At 41.1% G+C, this 21,002-nt stretch overlaps 2 protein-coding genes across 2 annotated transcripts in view; one reads left to right on the plus strand and one right to left on the minus strand.

The window, feature by feature from the left end:
* The window catches only part of usp43a (ubiquitin specific peptidase 43a), a 30,270-nt gene extending 13,026 nt beyond the window's left edge, over positions 1-17,244 (plus strand). Inside the window, exons 4-16 of the mRNA XM_085911474.1 lie at positions 2,324-2,416; positions 3,617-3,752; positions 3,849-3,993; positions 5,728-5,884; positions 6,545-6,656; positions 8,901-9,004; positions 10,882-10,959; positions 11,070-11,199; positions 12,553-12,672; positions 12,809-13,058; positions 13,828-13,986; positions 14,849-15,010; positions 15,324-17,244. Of these exons, the coding sequence (XP_085767600.1) occupies positions 2,324-2,416; positions 3,617-3,752; positions 3,849-3,993; positions 5,728-5,884; positions 6,545-6,656; positions 8,901-9,004; positions 10,882-10,959; positions 11,070-11,199; positions 12,553-12,672; positions 12,809-13,058; positions 13,828-13,986; positions 14,849-15,010; positions 15,324-16,342 (2,665 nt within the window). The 3' untranslated portion in view covers positions 16,343-17,244. The remainder of the gene's footprint in view (positions 1-2,323; positions 2,417-3,616; positions 3,753-3,848; positions 3,994-5,727; positions 5,885-6,544; positions 6,657-8,900; positions 9,005-10,881; positions 10,960-11,069; positions 11,200-12,552; positions 12,673-12,808; positions 13,059-13,827; positions 13,987-14,848; positions 15,011-15,323) is intronic.
* Positions 17,245-17,693: 449 nt separating this feature from the next.
* Positions 17,694-19,720, minus strand: mchr1a (melanin-concentrating hormone receptor 1a). Its single transcript, XM_085911475.1, has 2 exons — positions 19,666-19,720; positions 17,694-18,712 (listed from the first exon to the last, which is right to left on the minus strand). The coding sequence occupies exons 1-2, from the start codon at positions 19,718-19,720 to the stop codon at positions 17,694-17,696; spliced, it is 1,074 nt and encodes a 357-aa protein (XP_085767601.1).
* Positions 19,721-21,002: the final 1,282 nt, after the last annotated feature.

The following is a 21,002-nucleotide window of genomic DNA, read 5'->3' on the forward strand; positions in this document are numbered from 1 at the left end:
ACCCCTTTAAAGATGAGATATTACCTTTATCCGACACTACAGCGGAATTGTGCACATCAGTATTTTTTTTGGTTTGTTTTAATGTTCTTTCTGGGGACCGTTTTTGAATCACAGCAGTGAAGAGCTGTCAACTATTTTAAGAACGTATTTTAAAAAAAAGTTTCCTTTTCAAGTAAAAATTTGCCATTGATTGGAGACGTTTAAGAAAAAAATCCAACAAGTCATTTTTCAGTAAATAAGGGTTCAAGGGTTTTCTTATTCAGCTCTTCAGAAACAAAAAAGGAGAAGTTTTTGTACTGTCAACGTAGCCTTGAGTGGCAAGCAACGAGATTGAAATGCAAGAGTCACATTTGAGCCGGGGAAAGAAAACCTCCTGATTATGTATCCTATACCTTGTAAACAATCAATCATCAAATGAAGCAGTGAAAGGAACAACACACAAAAAAAAAAAAAAACATCCAGAGTGGGTTTGTAATCACTTGTTTGATTGACAGCTCTCGTTAAGTCCACAGCGGTGGTGAGTCGGTACTCTAACAGTTGGACATTCTGTCACTGATTAGCTGGTTTAGCGTCACGGCTAACAAGCTTATCGTGTAACTGCAAGACTGGAAATATTGAGAAAGACAAAGCAAAACGATGTTTTCCCTCCTACTTGATCGAAAGGGTTTCTTAACGACCAGCCTACAGTTTTTGAATAGATTCTCCCATTGTACCTTTTTTATCACAGTATAGCTGTGCATTAGAATTTGAGTGTTCTGGAGAGAATGAGGCCACATCTGAAGCATTTACATAATTCAACTAAAAAGCTGTTGTAAACCACAGTGGGAGCTTTTCAAAAAGCCATTACAGATTATTAATGAGCCGTTAGTTTGAAAAAAAAAAAAAAAGTCCAAGCACAATAATAAACAATCTATTCCATACGATCGCCATCGTAGGCTAACTCCTCGGCTAATTCCTTATGTAAACTAGCTACTTGTTAGACTTGACAAAGTGTTTGATGGATTTCCCCCATTGATAATGTAGCTTGTGTATGTTATTGGTGCCAAAAAGCCATGAATTAAAAGATCAGTGGGCGTGGCAGCCTCACTAACTTTCATGTTGCCTAGCAACTGAAAACAATTCAAGGCTCCATCCATTCTATGTGATGCTTATCCTCACCAATGTCACTTGTTTTTCATTTCATCTTCAATCATATTGCCGTCAACATATCTCGCTGCTGTGATCGTCAGTCGCAGGTGGCCATTTTTGTGATTTTTTTTTTTATTTCCCGGGTTTTGTTTGCGTCGTATTTGTTGACCCGCAACTGTCACTCAGTCGCTTCCGTCAGTTCACTTGGTCTCCCTTCCTCTCATCTTCCTTCTCCGGTCCTTTCATATCTTCCGTAGATGCTCCTCAGAGGGAGTCAGCCGAGTTGTCTGATCTGAATAAATGTTTGCGATTAGAGCCCGCGCTGTCTTGCGTGTGGGGATGCAAACGTGGGAGTCGCCCGTGTCTCCAGCACGCTTTGTGTTTGAAAGCATCTTTGTCGGGGCCTCGCTCTTCCTTTCTGTCAGTCACTCTGACTTTGTGGCGTAGACTGTTTTTAATGGCCTGTTGTCTTCGAGACATCATCCTAGCTAGTTTATATAATGTGTACGATGGATGGCCTTATATAATGCATGTTGGATGAAAGGTGCTCGTATATCTAGTATAAAAAAAAAAACATCTCAAAGGTTGAGTTATTCATTTATTTTTTTATGACTTAAATAGTTGTCAGTTTCCCTGTGCCAAATGAAACAGAACCCAAATAAGATAAGATGAGATAGTTGCAAGTTATACAAGTCGTTTCCTGTCCCTCGTTCCATTTGAGTTATAATAAATAATCTTAATTTGTAATGAACCCATAGTAATTCATTCAGAAAGTTTGCCTTCACTGATTACGGTGAATCTTTTGAGTAAAAGTTGAATGATGTTAATGATTAAGTGTGTGCGTGTTGCTTCCCACGGGTGTAATGATCTTAACTGTGTCAGTGTCCTTTTTGTGTTTTTCCTCTTTGCTCAGTCGTTTGTCAACTTGGCTGTCCCATGCTCGACCCCCGCGGTCATATTTAATGTAGAACCCCCCCCCCCTCTCGCTGGGGCTCCCTGCACTTTGTGTTGTCGCTCCCTTTGTGTCTTTTCTCACTCGCTTTTATTTTCCTATCAATTTCAGAGGCTAATGCTGCCCTCATCATCCTTTTTTTTTTTTTGTTGAAGTTCCGGTATTCTTAGACTAAAAATATGAATATTTTAGTAGGTCAAAGTCAAATCCTTTTTGCTATTTCTTTTGTTTGTCTCTCCCCAGGTCATCTCTGACTTGCCCTCATTGCCTTAAGCAGAGCAACACCTTCGACCCCTTTTTATGTATCTCCCTTCCCATCCCTCTGCGACAAACCAGGTACGACCCGCTGTAAATCCTTACGTTCAAGGTATGTCTATTTTTTGATCCGCAAAATAATTCCTGAGAGCAATTTGTGGTCATCCACCACTTGTGTATTTTGATTTATAAATTTGTGTTTATGTATTATTGCTGACTTCCGTGTCCTCACTAGTCATGTGCATACAAAAAGATACATTTCATATGGGATTGGGCGCTTGGACGTGAAGTATGAATCCAGTCTAACACCCTCGTTCTTCCCTCTCTGTATAATTTTATCCGAGAGTGAGCGAGTCATTCTCATTTTCTATGACAGGCCATGTTGACAAAAGATACAAAGCTGACTAATAGAATGTAGCAAATCTTTCGACTGTCCAATAAATACTTTCTTTCACACCAGACTGGGAGCGACAGAATTGTGTTTCCTTTGACAACAACACAGCGAGCTCACAGCCAAGTTGCTGCGATTCCATGCTTCTGCTGCAGCAGTATTTAAGTCAAAGGCCTGCTGAGTTTGAGCTCCCAAAAGCATGAGCAGACTAGCAGCAGGACACTGATGCCTGTATGCTGCCGATAATACCAATCATACAATTCCAAAAATACACGGAATTAAACTTTACCGCTTAGTGGAAATAGGAGCTTTGGATGAACTGGAAAGAAAACTTTCCAAATGTCCACAAATAACATACTCAAGACATGGATTTGTGTATATTTGTGTGTAGATGGATGGATGGATGGATGGATGGATGGATGGATAGATGGAATAAAGCTATAACAGATGGTGTCCCCATTTCCTGTTGGTCTCCACAGTCATCCCACACGCTCCCCCGTTTTTATTTCTCATATTTCTGTCTGACCCGGCAGCATCCTACATTATTAAAACAACAACGGATTAATGTCCTCCCTCCTAACACATTCTAGAGATGAGTTGTAAAGAGATGTGAGAATAATCCAATTAGAGTTGAAGTCACACTCAGACAAATTAGATTATCCGTGTCGGAGAAATTGGATTTACTACAACAGCGCCACAAATCAACTATTGCCACTCCCCCCCAAAACATGTTGCATATTAAAACATTTCAATCATAAAGAACTTCTTCATTCCATACAAACGCTGCTTGGATGGATGACACACTTTTGTTTTCCAACTCAAGGCTAACTGCGCATTTTGGAACACATGCTGGGATGCCGTCAACTTCTCTGACGCTTTTCTGTTTGCAGGCCAATGTGTGTGACGCTGGTATTCAGTACCAAGGGTCAGCGGTATCTACGAGTAGGGCTGGCTGTTCCTCTCTTTGGCTCACTCTCGACTTTGAGAGCCATGGTAGCCGAGGAAGGAGGAGTCTCTCCGGACCAGGTACGCATTTTCTTGGTGGCCGACTCTTCATGAGTTTCCGCTATGTTGAACTTTACTTGAACAAGTTGTGCGTCCCATCCCGTTCTCTTGGTGCAGGTCATCCTGGCCGAGTTGTACTCCACGGGATTCCAGCGTTCCTTCTCGGATGACGACGACCTGACAGCCATCGCCGATAGTGACGTCATCTACGCCTTTCAAGCGCCGCCTCCCCACGGTCGCGGGGGCTCCGCGCCGCACTCAGGTAACCATGGTAACGGGTTACACGCGTCATCATCGCTCCAGCCCAGATTTCCCATCATCATCATCATCCAAATGCCTTCCTGTTGTGCCCACGCTCCTTCTTCCCATTTTGATTGACGAGCACTCCCACAGTATATTTGCACCTAAGCGTCTTTGATTTTCCTCCATTTCTCAAAGCCACCCCGATGTGTCACATCATCCAAAACTACAGCAACATCTCACCTGAATGAGCTCCTAGGTCATTAAAACAAAGTAAACATGACAATACATTTCCTTCATAATTCAATTCAGGAGCTAAAGGGGTTACAAAAAAAAAAAATTGTGGAAGGAGAGCCCGCCTCCAAGTCCCCAGACTTGTTTGTAAAACTTTAAATAGATGTCTGGTCCTCTCTTTGCTCGGGTAGCTGTCTCCACAGGCCTTATGGAGAAATAACAAAAATGTAAAACTCATCTAATGTTAGCGAGTAAATCGGCATCCGGCACTCGAAATTAGATGGAATCAATTTGCTAAAGGCTTACAATATTGGCTGGAGGATTCCTTCACTGATTTAAAAAAAATATCAATAAATTGACCGCATTTTAGAACTTGGCTTATGAGGCTTAAATTTAACTTCATAACATTTTTATGATAAACAAACACTTGCACCATTGTACAAATGCACGTTGTCCTCCTTATTTTACATGCCTCAAAAAAAGATACCAGATATTTTTATATCAAAAAATGGAGACTGTGATGGAAAATCACCCAAAGAGCGAGAAGGCTGCATCTGGCTTCTTTCCTCGACCTAATCTCTTTCTTCACAGTCAGCAGAGAGCTCAGGTGGTGTGCGGCCATTGATGCTTGTTTACAGTCGTGACCTTTGATTCACGCGGGTTTAAGCTCAAAACCCTCTGGCTATTTTTACTCGCTGTGCAGTGTTGATGACAGAGCTCACTCACTATATCTGTTAAGGCACATCGTGTCAGAAGTCTCCTCCATCCAATGCGTAGCTTCTCACTTCTATACATTTGTGAGAAAAATGTTATTTACACGCTTCAAAATTCAAAGTGCAAGTCAACATTTCTAAAATCAGGGGCTGGATTCAGACTCCACTCAGCTCATGTGACTCCAGTCCCTCCACTTTATCCGTCATTGTAAAATACAATCAAGCGTGTGGCGTGTCCTACCTTCTTTAGCACTAAAGTGCAACATGCTGGTTCTTGTGCTCCAGTGAGAGTGACCTCATCTTCACCTCCTACAAGCAGGAGGAGGTGAAAATTGGCAGGAGTCTGGCAGGAGACACGGCACACGGTGCCCCCCATTATGCACCTTGTATTACTTATTCACTCACATACTGCTGGTGACAAAAAAAAAAAAAAAAAAATCAGGACTGGGCATACTTGGTAGAAATGTATTTAATGGTAAATATGCATAACAGTTTCTAAAAATTTAAATAAAAAATTGTTTAGCTGCCACTGTTTTTTATTCTTTGTTGTATATTTCAGCTAAATTTTTGTTGAACAAGGACTTAATTTGAAGTGGCATCAAATAATTAATGAGCCACTTCCCTGTGTGCCTTGGCCAAAATCGATCGGTATTTAAAAAAAAAAAAAAAAAGCACTGTGTAATTAAATCGTTCGGTAAAGCCCAAGTTTGTGTATCTCAGAAAATAAAAGGTTTTGCACCACCTCAAGTGACATAAAATTATTGTATTTCACAGTTGCATCCGGGAATAATCTGCTCTTCTTTCTTCAGGGTATCACCACAGCCTCCCCAATTCCCCATTCAGCTCCTCGTCTGCGAGGTTGCCATCATCCAGCGCCGTATCCACCGAGTACCTGAACCAGGGAGGCTCCTCCAAGGTTCTGCTCCTCATCTGCAACACATCTGGATGTGGTCAGCAGGCTGTCAGGTGAGCTGTGAATTTGGAGACTTGCTCATTCTATCATGACAACAAAACGGCAATATAAGGAGGGGTGAGCCCACCGGACTTGTAACAGGAATGTCAGAAATGTCGCTCTCCAAACGCCCAGGAATAATTAATTAGTTCATCAAAAGTTAAATCGTTGCGTTCTGGGAAACGCTCAATCAATTAAATGGAGCTCCATGATTTTGAGATTCATTGGAAAAAAAATCATAATAATTACTGTCCAACTTTATTTCAGTTTGAAGCCAAGACAGATATTAGGATGGATTATGTACACTTTACTGTGTAATTTACCCTTCAGGTCCATTATTGGATTTTCCTTTTCGATTGTGGATGATGGATTTAACCAGTTGTCACCTTCACTCACGCTTCTCACAGTAATTGTTTGCAGTTATGTGCTCATTGAGTTCTTGAGAATGTTTACTGAAAGCAACATTTAGACTCTCCCGGTCTGTTGACTTTACTTGTCGGATCATGACGGCAATCTCCATTCTGAGGTGTCGCGTGGGTTAGAAGGCCAATGTTTTATTTATTTATTTATTTATTTGCTTTGGCATGAGCTCCAGATGCCTCGAGGTATTGTTTTTTGTTTTGTTTTTTTGGTATTATATCTGCTCTTTTTTTTTCTTCCCCTGTTCTTATAAGGTTCGGGCCACCATTTCTCATGCTGGAAGACAGGAGCATCTCTTGGGAGCAGCTGCAGCAGAGCATCCTCACCAAGCTCTATTATCTGATGCTGAACAGATCTCAGGCTCAGGTAAATGCCGTCCGTCAGCTCCAGTAGCTACTTGTCCGCAAGGCTCAGTGAAGCCAGAAAACAAGTGTGATGGATTTTCAATTACAGTGGACTCTGCTGGAATGGGTGATTGTTGATTTGTTCGGATTAAGAAAAATAGAATCACTCGAGGGGAATGGTGCTGAGATGCTACAGTTGGCTGATGACAATTAAGTCACACAAAAAATCACCTCCGTTGCTCTCAGTACAGGACCAAGTATGAGCATGAAAAATTAAGCTTTGTTTTCAGTCTGTATTTAAAATGTAACTTAAAGCATTGTTTATGCTCTTAAGAGCTTTTTTGATATATATTTCGAATAGAAAAATATATGAAGTAGCATTTTACATAGTTCTCATGACTGCGTCAGCACGTTCCTTTTGGTCATGGTACATAACATTAGATAAACACTAAACCAAAACAAAAAAATACACTTCAGTGGTCCACTGTAGTTTGTTATTATTTAGTGGCTCTGGTGGTTTTACTGGACTTTTTTTTTTCTTTTTATAACTGAGTCAAGTTAGTCAACATATGAAACTCCTGTGCTGTAATTTACCACACACTGGGTTAATTATTGCACTGTTGACTTATGAGTCCTTTTGATTCTTGGCATGTGGTCACAGTGACTTAAAGCTTGTCATTAGACTCCTTTTTTTATGCATTGTGTTTTTCCAAAAAGAACACAAAAGCACTTTGCATCTTCCAACCACTTAGTCAATGTAAATTGGGACCTATTGTAGGTTTTTGCCGAATAAATATTGGAATCATTCAATCTCGTTTTAGGATTGAAGATTACAGTGACTTTACGCACATCGTTTCCGGATGTTTGTTTACCAGGTCGTACCTGCACCTGACAGCTAGTTATGCAGGTGGTATTTGTACAAATGTTTGCTTGCACTGATAAAGGTGTTGAGAAACATCTTGTGGTTCCTCGAGCTGTTTGCTTCGTTTTGCCTCTGGTACAGTCAGGAATTGTTTGGTTTTGACTCTGGCATGACTTTTATGGGGTGTTATGGCGCCACCCAGAGGTCTTTTTGCAGTGTTACCTTTTTAGGTTTTTTGGTCGTTGTTTGCATTGTAGAGTTAAACTCAAATGAGTGTTTTCAATTTTTGGGTCGTTGTTTGCTTTCTCAAGTTCAACACAGATTGGTGTTCATCAAATCATCAATTGTTTTGATTCAGATAACTTGAAAAGAAATCATATTTCTCCTTCACATTGATTTTTTTTCCCTATTCTCCTAAGCATTGTGGAGTTATAAAATATTCATTATGCTTGAGAGATAATTCAAACTTTCATTAAATAGTCCCTTTTTTTTAACTAAATAATGACATAGACCGTTTCATATTTGCTCAGCCCAATGGACTAGTGTACAATGATTTAAAGATACCAACAAATTTAAAAGTGATTTCCAGACAACCTTATATAACCTAGAAATAATGTGCTCTCTCTGTCTGGCCCTCATCAATAAATGTTGCGCTGAATTTTGCCGTAATTGAGTTGTTGTTTTTTTCTTGGCACACCAGAAAGAAAAGTGTTGCAGAAATCAATATGCCTGGAGATAAGCATGCATTTAGCGCCTGTGTGTTTTCTCGACAGAGTAAAAAGATTTTTGTGCTCTACTGTATCCAAAACTGCACTTTGCTCAAGTAAGGTGAAGACAGATAGTTACATAAGCACATAATATTTCTAAAATGGTCTCATAGTTTGACAAGTGCTGCCTTGGTACCGATTTGTCTGAAAGCCCAATTGAAAGGTTTTCTACAAATTGTTGGGGGAGTGTTTGAAAATCATGTAACTAGTTGAACGCAATCCTCTTTAAAATAGTATGTCAAAAGAAAGATCGGGCCCCTAATTTGTCAACTCTGCAGTGTTTTAAAATATTGGATTTGGATTCATTTCTTCCAGGCGCAAAGGTGGCACATATTTTATCTGAAATTTTATGAAACATGCAAACCTAATACTCGTTTCAGTGAATTAAAGAACTGTAATGTATGCAAAGCAACAGTACATTTTGATCTACATTTAAAATATATAAATATAACCATTTGATATATTTTTTTCGGCATATGCGAGTCCAGAAATTAATAAATTATAATATATTAATAACTAATAAGTGCAATTATCCAGTCAATTTTTCTGTTGGCTTGCGGCAAACTAACACAAAGGCTGCCCTGAGGCACCCTGAGAACATTTCTGAATCATTTACCAAGTGTGTCTCCAACCGCAGAACACCAGAGTGCTGTTTAAAATCCGAGTGGTAGGAGGATCAGCATCTTCCAGCTACCTTTCACCTCAAGACAGCAGACCGCTGCACCACCCAGCCGTCGACAGGTAGGGGTCACACAAACGATGACACCAAAAACAAAAACAAAAATATTCTCTGAAATGGATCATTTCGAGTCATCCACGAATGTTTTGAGATTGTTATCAATGAGCAATAATCGCATGGTCAGCCCTTTCATCAAAATGCACCCGGTGGAAATAACTTCACGCCTGAACTTGTTTTGAAGACTTCGCATCTCTTGAGGTGCTTATGAGTGGCGGTTCAACAGGTGAAAACATCTTGAAGGCAGAAAAGGTCGGAAGGAAAAACTTGTAGTGTGGATAAAAAAGAAAAGTAGGGCCAAAGGACACTTGCAATACACAGCACATAAATGGTGGAGGAGATGGGCTGCAAGAGAAGGAGAGCGTTTGGATTAGGGAGAGAAAAAAAAAAAAAAAAAGAACATATCTAGGCTGCTGCTGAAGGGTTTTCCACTACAAAATATTTTAAAAGGCTAGCTGCTTTCTTGAGCATTCGAATTGTCAAAATGTAGCAAACAAGTTCATTTGATCGACACTATTTGAAGGAAATGAGCGAGTACTTTCTGAGAAGGCTTTGCTGCAGATGGCCTTTAGTCCTACTTGAAAGCAGGTGCCGAATATCAATATTATAAGTTAGCTCACCTTTTGGTGTCGAGCATAATTGTACAAGTTTCACTGCAAACTATTCTATGATAATCATGAACCCATTGAGAGCAGCTTTGAAGGACGTCTTTTTCAATGAGCTGCCGTAAAGGTCACGCTGTTTGATGAAGACTGAATGTCAGTATTTTTTTCCCTTCTTTTTGACATTGAGGCAATAAAAAGGAATTCTTAAGTAAACAGAACAGCAAAGGGGTTGTTTTGAAAAGAATCAAAAAAAGAGAAGGGGATGTAATGTGCGAACGTGAGGCGCACTCTAATGCTCAGGCTCTTTCATACTCTGCCTGACAAGCCTCATGAGTTGACACATTAACTATCTCTTACAAAACCATGGTGGAATCAGCCCTTTCTTGATTTGACTCTAAATGTGATTCTACGTTTTACACAAAAGCACAAAAGCGTATCGCAGCATAGCTTTATAGATAGATAGATAGATAGATAGATAGATAGATAGATAGATAGATAGATAGATAGATAGATAGATAGATAGATAGATAGATAGATAGATAGATAGATAGATAGATAGATAGATAGATAGATAGATAGATAGATAGATATAATAGATAGATGTAATATGTCTTGTCACCGTGGGATAGTAGGAAACAAAATTTCCATCTCTGTGTGTGAAGAAATTGACAATAAAGCAGACTTTGACTTTAGGGGCGACATTTTTCCTGGCTGTCAAAATGCCAAAGTACTTTCGAGGAAAATGGCAACCACAAGTAGTTTAGCATTAATGATGCTTATTGCTGGCTTTCAATGCCAAGACCAATTGCCTCATAATCTTTTTGATTAAGCAAATGTCACTTGTTTTTTTTTCTTTTCTTTTTTTTTCCATAGTTATGTATACAGAAAAAAATTGTTTGTTGAAGTTGCTAAAACTTAAGGACAGACTACTGCCTAATTTTGACGCTGCGATTCAAACCGTCACAATTGGTTTCTTTCTCTGTCAATATCACCATGACTCATCATCATAAAATATATTCATGTTCAAAATCCCTTTGTCAACTGCACAGGCAATGATTGAATAACGTTCTATCTGCAGATTGTATTATTCTCATGACTTCCCACCAAGACGTAAATCCTTCTTTCAAGCCACAAAAAACCCAAGAGTTGTTTTTGTGAGCCTTTTGTGCCCCCCCCCTCCCAATTTGCATTAAATTCCAAATAGGACATTCCAGGCATTGAAATTTGGCAGTCCCGCTTTTGACTTTGATGCTATTTCTACTACTTTCCCATTTTAGAGCAGTGAAATCTTGTGGCCCGGGGGGACCTTCCCATGTGAAGGTTGTCATCGAGTGGGAGCACAAGCTTAAAGACTGGTAAGCAGCGTGACCGCCGCAAAGTCGAGTGGGATGCGCACAAACATCATCTAACGAGCGTCCGCCTACGTTTGTCACTGTTTGATAACAAAATGACCTGTCTGCTCCAGTCTGTTTGGCAGCATCCAGGAAGAAGTTGTTCAAGACGCTGAAAGCGTGAGGAACCAGCAACAGCAGCATCTCCAGCAACATAGCTGCACTCTGGATCAGTGTTTCCAGCTGTATACCAAAGAAGAGCAGGTGAAGTCAAACAAGGGCACAAACATTTGAAATGAAAAAAAAAAAAAAATATCCCAACATTCGCGTTGAATTTGATAATTGATTGACGACCAAAAATCTCCTGAATCACAGCTGTGCTGTAACTTTCTCAAATTTGACAGTAGTTATGCCACCACAGCACAGAATGAGTCATCAACACGCAATTCCATCTCCTTTAGGTTTGACAGCTGCCGCGTCTGTCAGACGACCTTGCCTTCTGCTCTCTCGAATGGTTTCAACTTTTCAGAGCGCATAAAAAAGTTGGATGACGTCTGTCGCTTTATCTATTTCTACTCGCATGATATCACATTTTGTGACCGATGCAAATGCTCATCTAGTCGCTAAACATTTAAGGGCGGTATTGCCATTAAATGCTCCATAATCGGCTTCATTATGCAAACCGTACAGCGCCAGAAGCATCAACTGCCTTACCATCTGCTGCAGAAATAATATTTCACGGTTCATCAGAGCATATCCTGTTTTTCTTTACTGAAAGGCTGAAATAACTATAAATTGTCAAGGGCATGCCAGCAAAAGGGAGCGTTAATGTCAAAGCTTTTACGACAGCCCCACAATGATTCTTTTATGTGTTTGTTTTGGGCCTTTTTATCGAGAGCATGTTCCAGATAAACACGATCCACGATGGCCGAAAAAAAGAGAGATTTGTCTTATCCTTGAGATGGAAATAAGAAATGGTCTTTATTACAAGCCTCTATTTTTCGTCCTCAGCGGCGAGAATTAGATGTAATCTGGTCAACTTGTTTCTATCAGACAAAGAGTGGCGCCTTGCGTTATTAGTCTTGCGTTTATGCTATGAAACGTTCGTCTTTATTCACCAAATGTTTTTGTCATATCCAATTTGCCAACATTTGTTTAAAATTGCATGAAGTGCGTCATGCTCATTTATGAGCTGACAACAGTCATATTCATACATCTTCCATTCCAGCCTTTTTTTTTTAATGTTAGAGAAGCCTGGTCCATAACAATGGAGAGAAAGACCATTGAACATCTTTTTTTTTTTTTTTTATAGCCACTGTAATATACGTCTTGCATTAAAAGCATTTTTGTACTATTAGCTTTGGAAATATTTTCTTTTTCTATGTAATATTTGCTTTTGCACTTATTATTCCTTAAATAGCTAGCATTTCCGAAATGGTAAGATTATTGTGAAACATCAAATTGAAAGTCTACAGAACAAAAGGGCTTATTTTTTGGGGGGTTGACTCAAACATCTCCTGCAGTGGTGTGTAAAATATGAAAAACCCTGTCACTGTCCAAAAGGCTTCTGGAGTCAACTGTCCATGAAAACATGTCAACTTGAAGGTCTGATTACAGCTGGCACCGGATGATGCCTGGAAGTGCCCCCACTGCAAGCAAATGCAACAGGGCATGGTGAAGATGAGCTTGTGGACTCTGCCTGACATACTCATCCTTCATCTCAAGCGCTTTCGACAGGTACGCACGATGAAAGCATCACGTGTCCACGAGAGACATCATACATTGTGTGTATTGCACATTTGGTCAAATTCCGGAGCGCTCGTGCACTATTGAGTATGGTAGCTTTAAAATGTCCCCCCTCCTCCTCCAATAGGTAGGCGAGCGCAGAAACAAGCTTTCATCGCTGGTGCATTTCCCGTTGACTGCCTTGGACATGGCCCCTCACGTTGTTAAGAGGAGCCAGAGTATGCGTAACCTGAACAGTGGGCCATGGCCCACATCCTGGCCAAAGTCCTCTGGGCAGCAGCGCCCACCTGCAGACATGACGCTCCCACACGACTACCTGTATGATCTCTACGCTGTGTGCAATCACCACGGAGGAATGCACGGAGGACACTACACCGGTAATGTGACACAAACACACCACGATGCCCAAATTAGCACTCGGGTAGTCTTCAAGACATCATAAAAATGCTTTTAAGGAGAAGGTGTCTGAATGGTAAGTCTGTCTGTCACCCACCTATGGATGGAAGGAAAGCCCGTGTTATTTTAGGATGAAACCAAGCATAATAATAATAATAAAGCAGTGGTCCTAAAATAGAACCCTGTGGAGCTCCAACGACAGAGACCTACCAAGCCAGGCTCAAACACATAATTCTGTGAGCCAGAAATATCTAAACCAGTTTTCCCCAACCTCAATTGAACCAATTTAAAGATTACATATCAGAAATAATTGTTATTGTGTCAAATACTTCTCCACAAAAGTCGTTGATTGATTCCAGACAATGCAATCAAGTGAACGTCTTTTATTTTTTGGGGGGTTGTTGGTGGGGTTTTTTTTTGTTGTTTTTTCTCAAGAACTCCTGACTGACTCTTAATCTATCATATCAACTGTTTGACACATTTACGCCGTCTCGCTGTTCTCCCGCCTAACTTACTAATCAGTAGCAGCATGCCTCTTTTCTCAGGTCATTCCGCTCCGAGCTGCTGCTTGAGAGCTAGGGGTAAGGCTAAATTGCTCAAATAATAACAACAACAAAAACTTTAGCTCTACCATTTTAAACTGGAAGGCATTCGGGACATCCCAGATATTTTCAGTGAAATGTTACCTGGTCATTAGTCTTAAAATGATACTTTACTAATCAACCTACTCGTGTTAATATTGGTCACCAGCCTATTGCCGGAACTCTGTGGACGGCGTGTGGTACAGCTACGACGACAGCAGCGTGGATCTGGTTCCGGAGGAGGAAATCTGCACCAGAGGGGCCTACATTCTCTTCTACCAAAGAAGGAACATCATTCCTCCGTGGTCGGCCAGCAGCTCTCACAGAGGTATGCTGTGGGACAGTAACAAATGTTCATAAAGACGCAAATGAGGGTGACATCACGAAATATTCAAAAGAGAAAATTAACAGCGCTGACAAATTTGAAAGTATCATGAGAAAAGCTGACTGATGATGTATTGCAAAAGTAATCCTCCATTCTGGAGCCTGAATGGAGTATATAAATGGAGATTGTATTTATTTTTTTAGATTGTTATGATTAGATTGATTTTTTTTTTTTCAAATCACTTGCTTTTGCTCAATTCAAAGAGTAGTCACCAGTATACTAATGTCCCTCTGTGAGTTGCTAAGATACTGCTGCCTCCCTGTCGCTGTGAGTCCGAGCAAATCAAAGCTACCACGTCCTAAAAGCCACATGATCTGGAACGTGACATATTTGCACACGTTCGTTTACAGCTTTTAATGATGTCATTGAGCTTGTATTTTTAGACACTGACTTGTGAGATGTATACAAAAAGATGAATTCACTGAAACATCTCGAGGAACCAAAATAAGAAAATATACATTTAAATACGAGCCAAAATGCTTTTTGTTATCGCAAAAAAATAATATTGTAGGTAGTGGTGCAACAAGAGATCTTAGCACACAACAGCAATGGAGGTTCACTTTTATTTACTCCTCGGGCATGTTTGCTCACCTTTTTTTATTTTTCGGGTTAGTAATAAGAAGTTTTGCCTCTTGAGAAAAGTGGAGTCTCACATAGAGGCCTCGCTCAAACCTGATGTCATTAAACTCTAAGCTCCTCATCTCTTTTCCAAGGCATCATTCCAAGTGCAAAGTGTTCCAGCAAATGTTTTGCATAATGGATTGTGTCACACTCTTCCTCCCCCGCTGCCTTGTGTCCCCCTCAGGCTCGACAAGTTCTTCGGTGTCAGACCACTGGTTAATCCGCTTGACGGGCGAAAGCAAGCGAGGCAGCCTGGTGTCGCGCTCCTCCACTACCTGCCCGTCTTTCCTTCCCGACTCCCCCGACTCTCCCGTCTTCCTTGAAGATGCTTCGAAAGAGGAAGGAGGTGAGTGGCAGGTGTCAGTGCGCCGAGAGTTGTTTACTAAGAGCCAGACTTTCTTCTCTGATGGCAATTCATGCTTTGGCATGTTATGGCTTCCTTCTGGGAGGCGGGCATACATCTGCACAAATAAAATGAAGACAGCTGTAATTACAGCTACCGATGATCGGCGTAAATGTCTGTTTGGTATCGGCATTTCCGACGGGAGCGAAACAAAAAATTGCAAAACGACAACTGAAGATCAACATCTGCCCCCCTGTTGTTCCATATAACTGTTGCTTGTACTAAATTATCGTCCTCTCTGTTGTCGCTTTTTAAGGGGGCTTTGAAAGTCGGCCTATTGTGAGGGGACTGCAAGGGCGGAGCCTTAGTATGAGGGCACCCAACAAGGACAAGGAGACCCTTAACAAGGTGCTACCCTTACGTTGGTCTCTTGGCTCCAGAGACCGCCGAAAACCTAACCCGGCGCCACCGGATGTTCAAAATGCCGCCCCGGTCGAGCTGGTTCAGTATTTGGAGTCTGGTCGACGGCCTCGCTGCACCAAGGATCCCATCGAGTCGTTAATGAATGAACCTCGAAGCGTCAAGGAGAACAATTCCGGCCGGGCGGTCAGATCCTCCAGTACGGGGAGGATCGGTAGCATTGGTCAAGCAGGAGATGAATCCAAACAAGTGCCAGCGGGTCAGAGACGGCCATCAGATCAAACGTCCAGCTTGAGGCGCAGAAAGGAGAGCCCGCCGAGAGAAGAAAGCAGTAGTAACACTCTTAGCAGGAGAAAAGACTCCAAGAGGCAAAGCTCCTCTAAAACCCAGCAGGAGATGAAGCAAGCATCCAGTTCTGGTGTTCACAGCAGCTCGAACACCTCCAGCATTCTCGGTGGTACTCTCCGAAAGCCCAAAGACAACCAGGCGGTCGTAAACCAAGAAAGTGTAAAGCCCAAGAGCCATGAGGGACTCCTGTCTTTTCTTAAAGGTAACTTCATGAAGAGATCCAAGGAGGGTACGAATGAAGATGGCGGAAGGAGGACTCTTTCCAGGCTGTCCGTGTCTAACGGAGCAGCCTTAAGCGAGCAGAGCAAGTCTCATGGCAAAGAACTCTCAAACGGCAAAGCTGGGCGGAACTCATCCGACATCAAGCGCTCGCAGAGCTCGTCCAGCCTCCCGACCAGGACGGATCAGAACTCGCGTAGGACGGCCTCGCTACATCGCAACGGCACGTCCGCGGCCCAGATCCGTAGCCCGACGACAGAAAAGACGTCTCACGGGAGCTTGCCGAGGCCTCGCTACGGCACCGGGTCTCTGGGACGCAAAAAGAACGTTCCAGAATCCAGCTTTTAACCAGGGGCGTCGAGTCAAAGCAATAGAGCACAATTATGAACTGACTTAGACTCCAATGAAGCAGGTTGGATACATTTTGTGTCCTCTCCAAACTACTAAGACTTGAAACAAGTGCCTGAGCAACTTCTATGCAGTTTTGACACAAGATGTCTTTTGAGCACTGAAAGCACACCTTACCTACCTAGCCACATTATTTTTGTAATCCTTTATTGGAGTTTGCTAAGAGTCACGACACACCGATTGTGTTCATTAAGGAGAATGTACAATGGCTTTAACGCTGCTCATCCACATCAGCTCGTTCATTCGTCAAACACTTTAATTGGCAAGTCGTGACGGCAAATTGCTGCATTCCCCGACCAAATTAAGAATGATAAGCATGTGGACTTTATTTGAGCAACTCCAATTGTGTGTTTGTGTGTTTGGAGGCAGCAATTCTTTTTCTGAATCGCCTGTCCTTTTTTGTCTTCTTTGGAAAGAGAGTCATGCTTTGTCTAATCACACCCCACATCATAAAGAGCCCCTCCCCCTGCCAAAAAAAATGCTTTCAATTACACTGGCCAACAAATTTTTACTCGTGTTATTTTCGTTATTTTTTTCCTTTATTAACATTACACAAACTAGCCAACTTGTGATTTTTAAAAAATTTTAAATTGACATTTTTTTCCTGCTGATTGAAAAAATATTTCGTCCAACACATCAGCTTTTTCAAGAATTAATAACAATAATAATAAAACAGTCGACATAATATAGTACAAATGTTTTTATATTTATAAATTAGGGGTTAGATACAGTAACAGAAGGATTCGGAATTGCACCCTGACACAAGTGGTTTTCCTTTGACTGCTGAATTTATTTCCTCACCACCACAGCGCCCTCTCTGGTGTGGCTGGCAACCCCCCCCCCCCCCCCCCTTTAAAAAAAACAAAAAAAACAAATAATCTATGCAAAAATGACAGACAATGTGGCAGTTAGAGACAACAATGTATTTTCTCACAATCAATAACCAATAACTGTAAAATGCTTTCATTAAAAAGCTGTAGAATTACAACACACATTTGTTTCCACACTGTAATTGATTTATTCGTTTTGTCATGCAAGTCAACTTCTCTGTACCTCACCCTGTATACAGATGGGCCGATGGATCTTGTTACCATGACAAATGGTTACGGAGCCTGACCTTTGAGACCACGGAGACATTGCGGGCAGCAAATATGTGAGTAACAGCTGCTACCTGTCAAGTGTAAACTCCAAAACTCCAAGCCCAGGGTGAAAATCGTCAAGCGTCTTCCCATGGCATGAAGACACGTTAACGAATTAACCAGCGCATCTAATCCGACAAAGCATATTTTGATCACTGCGGAGCGACACTCGAAGGTATCTCCCGAGCTGCCGGCTCCGGGTGAGCGCCTTCGGGCACCATCCTCACGCTCACGCTGCCGGCCTCTGTGGTGCTAGAATGGACTTTGAATTTCCTGTTAGCCGGCCTCACGGCTCTGAGGAAGTGCCTCTTGAAGGTCTCGCTCAAGACGATGTAGAGTAAAGGATTGATGCAGCTGTTGGCGTAACCCATGCTGATGGCGATATTGTAAGCGTAGGAGAAGGCCACGCTGGGGTTTTGCACGCCCAGGTGGACCAACTGCAGGACGTAGTAGGGTGCCCAGCAGATAAAAAAAGCCAAACAGATGGCCACCGCCATTCGAGTCACATTCCTGACGCGTACCCTCAGACTCTTCTGGGGCAGCGGTGCTACGCTGGTGGACATGTGCTGCAGGATCTTGAAAAACACTCGGCAGATGATGGCCAGAGGGATGGCGAAGGCAAAGAAGAACTGGTACAGCGTGAACCAATACGTGTCGGTGACCGGGTCGGGGAGGAGTAAGGCGCAAGCTACCAGTCCGCCGGGTAGGGGCATGAGGCCGGCGTACATCCACACGGGGATGATGGTGATCAAGGAGAGAGCCCAGACCACGGCGATGACAAGGGAGGCCACGCACGGCGTGCGGATGTAATTGAAACGGATGGGATGCACCGTGGCCACGTAGCGGTCCAGCGTCATGGCCGTCAGGATGTACGTGCTCACCATCTGACTGTTGGAGTCCAGCGCCGTGATGATGGTGCACATGGCCGCCCCGAAGCGCCAAGTGCCGTTACCTAGCAACTGGTGGATCAGGAAGGGCATCCCCAGCAAGAAGAGGACGTCCACCACGGACAAGTTAAGGATGAAGACGTCGGGGACCGTTTGCTTGGTTCGACACTTGTTTTTTTTCATAATGGTGTAGATGACGATGCTGTTGCCCAGGATACCAAAGAGAAAGATGACGCCAAAGATGACAAGCAGGATGGTGCTGCAGTGAGGAGGTCTGTCCGCAGCTGGAGATGCAACAAAGCAGCGGACAGGACACTTGGTAAAGTTAGCGTATAAAAGTTCGAAAAAAAAAAAAAAACTTTTGAACAGCAATTGTGTGTGGAGATTGTGGAATTATTTACACTTTTTTATTTACAGGTTTTTTTTTCTCTGAATCTCCAAACCAAACTTTTGCACAACAGTAATTAGAGATTGTTTAATTATTTACACTTCATTTGTTTTATTTTTTACATTTATTTCTGTAACGGATGACCTGAACACATTGTACTTTATGTTTTATATTATTTATGACGTAATAATCTTAAATAAATAAACTGTACAGAAGAAATGTAACTCAACAGAATTCACAGAAATCAAATTGTTCTTTCGATCATCCTTTGTGGAGTTTATTTGTTAGAAAAGAATCCAATCCATCTTAATTATTGAAGATACTGGTTGTATATTAATTTAAATTGTGCCAAATAAAGTGAGACAGCACTGTGGAGTAAAGTTATGAAATTATGATCTGAAATGAGAATAAACAGTTCAGGTGATATGTGGCGGATAAGCAAATAAAGCAGAGAGGAAAAGGCAGAGTTACAAAGACCCGGTTATGGACAGTATGTCAAGCAGATATGATTTTTCATTTATTTTTTTTCCCCCCAGAATTTATAGATAGAATACAAAACAGGCTAGATAATAGCAAGTGTGCTATTTCCAATAATGTAATAAACACAAATGTGCAAGATGGACAAAAGTTACAAATAACTTACCAAATAAAGCAAAAAGAAAATAGATTTGAGTCGTGTTGTAAAAAGACGTGATATGGATGATGATGTTTCTTTCTTACAGTGGGAGTGCTGTGATGCAGCTGTAGGAAACAAAAGCATGTTTGGTTTTAGATGGAAACCAGTATGACTAAAAAAAACAAAAAACATTTAAACCATGATCTAACAGAACTGGCTGATGATCCACCCACCTAATGTTGCATTGATGTACCCTAGAGAGAAATTGGACTCATTGAGAAAATCCATATCTTGAGCTAGTGTTAGTCAAAAAAAAAAAAAAAAAAATCCTTTCTCTTTGTTAATCCAAGAGCTCCGCTGCTCTGAGCGTTCTAAGAATGAGACGTTTGGTGTTCACACTGATGTACTCTCTCTCTCTCTCTCTCTCTCTCTTTCTCCCCCCCCCCCCCCTGAAATTGGAGGCAGCCACCATGCTACCTGGCAATTATTATTATTATTATTGTAGTATTTCAAGACACATTTGATGTCGTTGTACTATGTTCATTTTGTTTTCACTTGTCAATGACTTTACTGGTTCTTTTATCACAAACAAAATATATTAGGTTGAATTAATTACCTGACATGTTTCGGCTTGTACTTCCACCTTCATCGGAATGTCACTGGTGTGGTTCAAATTACATATTATAATTTAATATTATATATTATAATTTATATTATATAATGTCATTCATAATATAATTTATTTTAGTAATATTAATTATTCATATTAAATATATAAATTCATATTAACATTATATATCATATTAAATATATAAATACATATAAAATTAATATTATTACTATTAATTTATATGATATTATAATTTATAATATAATTATATATTCAAACACATTTGATGTATTTGTATTATACAATACAAAAGAAGTAATAGATACCACAAACTAAATTGAGAAATGTCAATCAAAGTTTTAATAAATATTAATCGTAAAAGTCCAAGGTCCATTGTCAGTATTTTGCCAACCACTGTCTTATTTTCATTCTTAAGGTTGAGTGGAGACTTTTATGCTTTTTAAAATCTCTATGCAGATCTCCCATCCAGGGAGCGGATTAAACAGAGGCTTTGGAGCACCGTTTAAAATGCTTGACATGTCTCACTTTTGGCCAACACATTTCTATCGTGAACAAAGCTTCCCTTCAGCCGGCCAATATTTGTGCAGTATGTGCCACTCACTTGATTTGAAACTGGATTTCAAATGATAATCATCAAATAGATTGATTAGAGATTAGAAACACCACCGTATCAAAATGGGAATGGTGCCATGCGATGGATGGATGGATGGATGGATGGATGGATGGATGGATGGATGGATGGATGGATGGATGGATGGATGGATGGATGGATGGATGGATGGATGGATGGATGGATGGATGAATGATTATGGTATTAAAAATGTGTTTTCATAATCACCAACACTGCCTGGAAGCCAAATTGGAAGGTCACACATCCTGACATGTTATATTTAGTTATTAGCCACGTTGTTATAAATTAATTAATAAATTACAGTTTTA

Source organism: Syngnathus leptorhynchus, chromosome 5 (assembly GCF_054491065.1).
Source record: "Syngnathus leptorhynchus isolate UIUO chromosome 5, UIUO_Slep, whole genome shotgun sequence".
Lineage (NCBI taxonomy): Eukaryota > Metazoa > Chordata > Actinopteri > Syngnathiformes > Syngnathidae > Syngnathus > Syngnathus leptorhynchus.